The 6,664-nt window shown below is 39.7% G+C and overlaps 1 protein-coding gene across 1 annotated transcript in view; it reads left to right on the top strand.

Moving 5' to 3' along the window:
- Nucleotides 1-6,210, top strand: part of LOC134614866 (protein-glutamine gamma-glutamyltransferase E-like) — a 30,340-nt gene extending 24,130 nt beyond the window's left edge. Inside the window, exons 12-13 of the mRNA XM_063459108.1 lie at nucleotides 538-671; nucleotides 5,804-6,210. Coding sequence (XP_063315178.1) covers nucleotides 538-671; nucleotides 5,804-5,954 — 285 coding nt within the window. The 3' untranslated portion in view covers nucleotides 5,955-6,210. The remainder of the gene's footprint in view (nucleotides 1-537; nucleotides 672-5,803) is intronic.
- The last annotated feature ends 454 nt before the right edge of the window (nucleotides 6,211-6,664 follow it).

Consider the following 6,664-nt stretch of genomic DNA (forward strand, 5'->3'; position numbering starts at 1 on the left):
TGAAAATATGCACATATTTCTATCTCTAAAAATTTTTTTAAAAAATTCAGAAGCTGCAGATCTCTTGTCTGCAGCCTTTTAAGCCCCTCGTTTTTCCCAGCACAAAGTTACAGAATACTCTAATCAAAAGCTTCTAATTGGAACCTCTGTGCTGTAGCCTTGAGTGAACACTTACATGTGCGCCTGACTTTCCCGTGATTCTCAATAATCTGTAATAAAGCTCACTGAGAAGAGGGGGTGGAGGAGGTGGGAAAAGTACCACAGCGTGCCTTCAGCTTTTATCAGTTATATAAAGACAGCCAGGGAGCTTTTTCTTCCTCCAGATTCAAAAGTGTCTCTTCTATTAAAATCAGACCTTTTATAACCTATCACAAATGTGACAGACTCCAGAAGCATAGCCGAAGTGCTTTATCTATGTGGAGTGTCCGTGTAAGTAAAATATAAGATGGATTGTGTAGTTGATGCATCTCTGAACCATACATAAATCACCCCAACAAACGCTCAAGCTTCAACTTTTTCCCCTTCAAATGTTTCTAGATTTCTTCAAATCCAATCCAATACAAGCCTTTGAAGGTTACGGTCATATTTTCCAACCCAATTGGGGAAGTCGTCACGGACAGTATTCTTGCGATGGAAGGCAGTGGCATATTGAAAAATCTAATTTCATTTCCGTAAGTATCTATTTCCCCAGAAAAGTTTCACTTTTGAATTCCCATTTATTCACATGTTAGTAAATAACCCTGTATAACCACGCTTGTAATTTCAGTTTGCATGAGTCCTCTGTTGGCAAAACCCAACAATATACAGACTCAAATGTACATAATTTTACTCTTTTGCTATCATGATCTCAGTTATGCAACATATTATCCTATTAAAGAAATACTCCAATGAACTTTTTTTTTTAAGCAATTTAGTAGATATACTTTTAATGAAAACATGCATGCATTTAATTGTGCATCTTTTTCATTGGGTGTATATCTAAAAAATAGCTTGCAGAAGTTGCAAATCACTTGTTTAAAGCTTTTGCAAGACATCTACTTCTAATCCCGGCAAGACTTTCTGTGGCTGTCCAATCACAGACTTCCAAATGCAGCACAATGAGAAGTATTTGCAAGGCTGGTGCTCTGGGCATTTGACTGCCTCTTAAGTCAAGCTCCACTGAGCTAAATAAGCCAGGAAATAATAGGACTGGTTGTCTGATTGACAGCCAGAGGGGCGTAACAAGGATAATTTATAAAAGTCCCAATTTCTGTTGAAATGTGAACTTTTTGTAAAATGAAAAAAAAAAAAGAGGACACACTTTTCACACATAAAGCGCTTCAGCAAGCTAAATTGCTTTAGGTGTGTGGGAATTCCCTTGCTGTAGGCAGAGTAATCTACATCTGGAGGATGATAACTCACTATGGTTCTCCAAGATCCAAGTTTTATATATATATATATATATATATATATATATATATATATATATATATATATATTAGGATCTTTTAGGGTTTTTTATTTAATTAAATTTTTTTATCTTTTTATATCTTTTTTTTTATCATATAGCTCATGTCTAAGTGTTTTTATAGTTCTAGTTGAATTTTTGGCCAAGTTTACTAAATTTGAAGTCTTATTCAACTTGCCCAAGCCTGAAGGGTCCAAGGCACACGCAATAGGGCTACATTTTTCACTTGTCAATGGCTGTTAGGTCCGAATGGTTCATTCAGCAATGAATACATATAAAACATATTCAACAAGATTACTTGGTTATTTTCTTCGGAAAAGTAACCTCTATATAAAGTGAAATAACCTTTTACTTTGCAATAAACTATCAAGCCAATGCCCCCTGGAGTATTGTATGTATTCAATTTCTTACTTTAATACCCACGTTTCAATCTCTTCCTTTAATATTAAATAATGATTCTAAAAATAATTACACTTCTCCGATTTCTCTGATTAAACAAGACTTGCACAAAAGGAAACATGCAATTCTCTACTGGACAGGCCATATCACCAATATTAAAATGAAAATATATTTCAACTGCTACCATTGGTACCTACAGTCTACTTTTCTCTCCCATACAGACACTACTTTCTACTTACCAGATATCTGGTAAGCAGCTAAAAGAGTGTGGAAACAGGGTATGGATAGGTATAGATAAGTTACTCTGAGTACATAAGCATTTCTGAACAGATGTGTTTTGAGGGACTTTTTAAACAATTGAAGACTAGGGGAGAGTGTGATGGGGCAGGCTGTTCCAAAGGAAGGGAGCCGCCAACGAGAAGTCCTGCAAGCGTGAGTTAGCAGTAAGGGTGAGAGCAGCGGACAAGAGAAAGTCACCGGTCAGAGGGGTGAGTTATGGGAGGAGAAAGATCAGCCTGGTGGCAGCACTCATCACTGATTGTAGCGGGGCAGTTCGGCTTCTGGGAGACCAACTAGGAGAGAATTATGGTAATCCATGCGAGATTACCAGATCATGAACAAGCTCCTTGGCAGCATCTTGTGTTAGAAACGGGCGGATGTGGGCAATGTTTTTAAGGTGGTATAAACAGGTTTTAGCAACATTCTGGATATGAAGCGCAAAGGTGAGGCCAGGATCAAAGATAACACCAAGACAATGAGCTTGCAAGGATGGACTGATGCGAGTACTATCAACTTGCAGGGAAAGCAAAGGAGGAGGATCAACATATAATGAGGGGGAAAAATAAGAAGCTCAGTTTTAGAGAGATTAAGTTTCAGAAAGCAGGAGGACATCCAATCAGAGATTGAAGAAAGGCAAGCAGTGACACGTTGTAGGACCACGGGGGAGAGATCAGAGGAGATTAAATATATCTGGGTGTCGTCGGCATTCAGATGTAGTGGAATCCAAAGGAGTTAATGAGTTTGCCAATAGAGGCAGTATAAAGAGAGTACAGAAGGAGACCAAGAACAGATCCTTGGGGGACTCCAACTAAGACAGTACCAGGGGAGGAAATGTCATTGCTAAAGGAGACACTGAACGAATGTTGGGAAAGATAGGAGGAGAACCACGAGAGGACAGTGTAACAGAGACCAAGGGATGGAAGAGTTTGGAGAAGAAGGACATGATCAACAGTGTCAAAGGTGGCAGAGAGGTCAAGAAGAATTAGTACGGAGTAGTGGGCTTTGGATTTAGCTGTGCTATTAGGTCATTTGTAACTTTAATAAGAGCAGTCTCAGTAGAGTGGAGAGGACGAAAGACAGATTGAAGAGGATCAAGGAGGGAGTTTGAATTTAGGTAGTGAGTCATATGAGTAAAGACAGATCTTTCTAAAAGCTTTGAGAAAAAGAAAGCAGGGAAATGGGATGATAGTTGGAAAGGGAATATGGGTGTATGGATGGCTTTTTTAGGTTGGGTACAACAGTAGAATGCTTTAGGGGAGTAGGGACAACACCGGATGAAAGAGAGCAGTTTAGGATGTGTGTTAAGGATGGTACAAAACAAGGGGAGAGAGATCTGATAAGGTGGGAAGGTACTGGATCGAGCCGACAGGTGGTGGGACAAGAGGAGAAGTGCAGCTTCCTCCTGTTCTGTAGCTGGGGAAAAGGCCTGTAAGGTAGGGAACATACAGTACAGGTGTGGTTGCTAGAGAGAGGAGCAAAGGGGGAGAATTCTTTCCTTAGCTGTTCAATCTTATCGGTAAAGTAGCATGCAAGGCTATTTGCTGAAAGGTTAGTTTGGGAGGGTGGCTTGAGGCGGGCGAAGGAGAGAGTTGAAGGTATTAAAGAGACACCTGGGATTGCGTGAGCATGAACTAATGAGAAAGGAAAAGTAGGATTGTTTAGCAAGGGTGAGGGCTGTGCTGTATAAACACAATATGAATTTATAATGGAAGAAGTCTGACATGATGCGGAATTTGCTCCAGCAGCGACTTAGATGAACGGGAGCATTTCTGCAGATAGCTGGTTGACTTAGTGTGCCAAGGTTGGAGTCATGTCTTCTTTGAGGTGCATGTTTGTAGCAGGGCTGCCATGTCCAGGGCAGAGGTGAGGGTGCCGTTATATGAGGAGATAGCCAGAGATGGACAGGAAAAGGTAAGGATGGATGAGAGTTTGGAATGGAGATCAGCTGATAGTTGCTGGAGGTCAAGAGAATTCAGGTTCCTTCTAAGTGGAGGAGGGTTAGGGTGAGGCTGATGGGTGAGGGGTTTCTCAAGAACAAATGATAAGAGGTTGTGATCTGAGAGAGGAAATGGAGTGTTGTGGAGGTTAGAGCGAGTGCATGCATTCAAAAAAATAAGATCAAGGGTATTGACAGCTACAAGTGTGGGGGTATTACCCACTGTGATAGGTAATAGAGAGGAGTTTGGAAGCTACTAAGATCAAGGGTGGGTTAATGGTAATGTTGAAATCCCTGAGAATTAGGGAAGGGATATTACTTGAAAGGAAGTAGGGAAGCCAAGCAGAAAAATGGTCAAGGAACAGATGAGGGGAACCATGGGGCGATAGGTAACAGCTATATTCGCAGAGATGGGCTTGAATAGACAAATTGAGTGAATTTTAAAGGTGGAGATAGATAGGCTAGGGGTGGTTGTCAGAGGTTTAAAGGAGCAGTGGGGTGAAAGCAGAAATCCTACACCGCCACCTTTACTGTCCGCCTGTCTTGGGTTATGGGTAAAGTGAAGACCACCAAAGGATAGTGAAGCAGGGGTAGCAGTATCATAAGGAGAGAGCCATGTTTCTGTTAGTGCAAGTAGGTTTAGGGAGTGTGAGATAAATAGGTCATGGATGGAAGTTGATTTAATGGTGCTGCACACAGAGCGTGTATTCCAGAGGGCAGCTTTAAAGGAGGGATTATAGTGAGAGTTACATGGAATAGATATGAGATTGTTGTGGATTCTGGTGTTAGTACAAGGTGTGCTAGTAGAGGAAGGACCAGGGTTTGGAGAGACATCACCTGCTGTCAGGAGCAGTAGGATGGAAAGGAAGAGAAGATAGGAGTAAGATTTAAATGTTTGGGGTGAGAGCTTGTATTTAAAGGATTTAGGAGGGGTTTGTGGAGAAAGGCAGGAAAGGTAGGAGTAAAGTGCATGTGATGAATACAGAGATGAGGAGAGTAGAGAGGGAGCAATGAAGATGGTGTCAGCAGTGACAGGTATGTAGAAGGATAGAGAGATTTTAATAATGAGAGAAATGAGGGAGAAAGTGAAAAATAGAAGGGAGAACATTATTAGGAAAATAGATGCTGTGTTTTTAAGATATGGAGAATTGAGCTGTACAAATCATAGGTGAGGTTAGATGGGTGAAGGGTTAAAAGGTATTCATTGTGTGAATTAAGATATTCCAGGTGTGGAGGGGTTGATGGACATAAATGGTTTGTCGGTATGACTAGAGGTGGACAGGGAATTCCATATGTGTTGAGATATTAAACTGCTCTAAATATTTTGTGATGGCCATACCCTCTTACATTGTGTGAGTTCCATTAAACAATTGATGCATATGGAAAATTCATGGGATTTTTATATGGGATTCACAAGATCTTTTGTGGAAACCAAATACATTTTGAAAATGAGGGCGCTTGTCCTGCTTGGGTAATTATTCCCAAGCAGAGCAAATGAAAGAAGACTGTGGCAGGAGCTGTGAATGGACCAAAGGTGGGTGTTACACCGACAAAGCTCTAAGATGGCGATTCTGGAATGGAGGTAAGGTGAGTATAACTCGAAAATTCACATGATGTATCTTTGTAATATATGTTTTATTCAATGTGTATCGGTTGATTTTTAAGTAAGTAATTGTAATTTTTACATTCTAGGTTCACTTTTATCTCTTTAATATATACCCACTATTGTACTTTTTTTTCAGTGTATCAACCCTGAAACCCAAACAGAGGTTCGTAACAGAGCTTGAAATTATTCCATACAGACCCGGTCAGAGGAGTCTCCTGGTGAATTTCTCCTCTAATTCATTCTCGGATGTTAAAGCTTTCGTTGATATGACTGTTGCCCCTGCCTAATGGATCCATTTTAATAATTTTGTTACAATAAATGCAATTTAAAATAATGGTTCATTCCAATATATCTAAGCAAGGGGTGTGTTTCGGAACTGCCCATGCACACAATTTAAGTTTATTTGCAGAACAATTAAATGTCCAAAATTACAGATTTTTACATACATATTAATATTTCAGAACTATGCTAACCACGTCTCTGGTTATTCCCCAGACAAAAACAGTATGCGATTTTTAACTCTGCATGCATATCTAATTTAAAAAATTAATAATTCTGGAATTTATATCAGTGAATAAAACAATTTAAAATTACTTACAACTTGAGTTAGCCTTCTTTACGCATGTGATCCTCTGTTTTCCAAGTTTATATAAATTTGTATTAAGCTCCTCACTGCCTATTAATTATTATTGTGGGTGTCCTGGAAAGTAATGGGTAAATGTATTGTTTGTTTCAGTATACATAGGTAGCATATTAAGTAATGGAAATAAAAAATACAAATTTGGTAGGACAGAAAAACATTTAAAATGTTGCCTCTTTGGGAGGGGGGGGGGGGGCAGCACACGCTGACCTAGGCATGTGTATATACACGCTGATACACACAATCATGTACAGCTTCTGCTACTTGTGTACATATACACACAGAAACGTATAGAGACCCACACTGGCACACAGACACACATACTGACAGTTACAGGCACACATTAGTTCCAATAAA

Source organism: Pelobates fuscus, chromosome 6 (assembly GCF_036172605.1).
Source record: "Pelobates fuscus isolate aPelFus1 chromosome 6, aPelFus1.pri, whole genome shotgun sequence".
Lineage (NCBI taxonomy): Eukaryota > Metazoa > Chordata > Amphibia > Anura > Pelobatidae > Pelobates > Pelobates fuscus.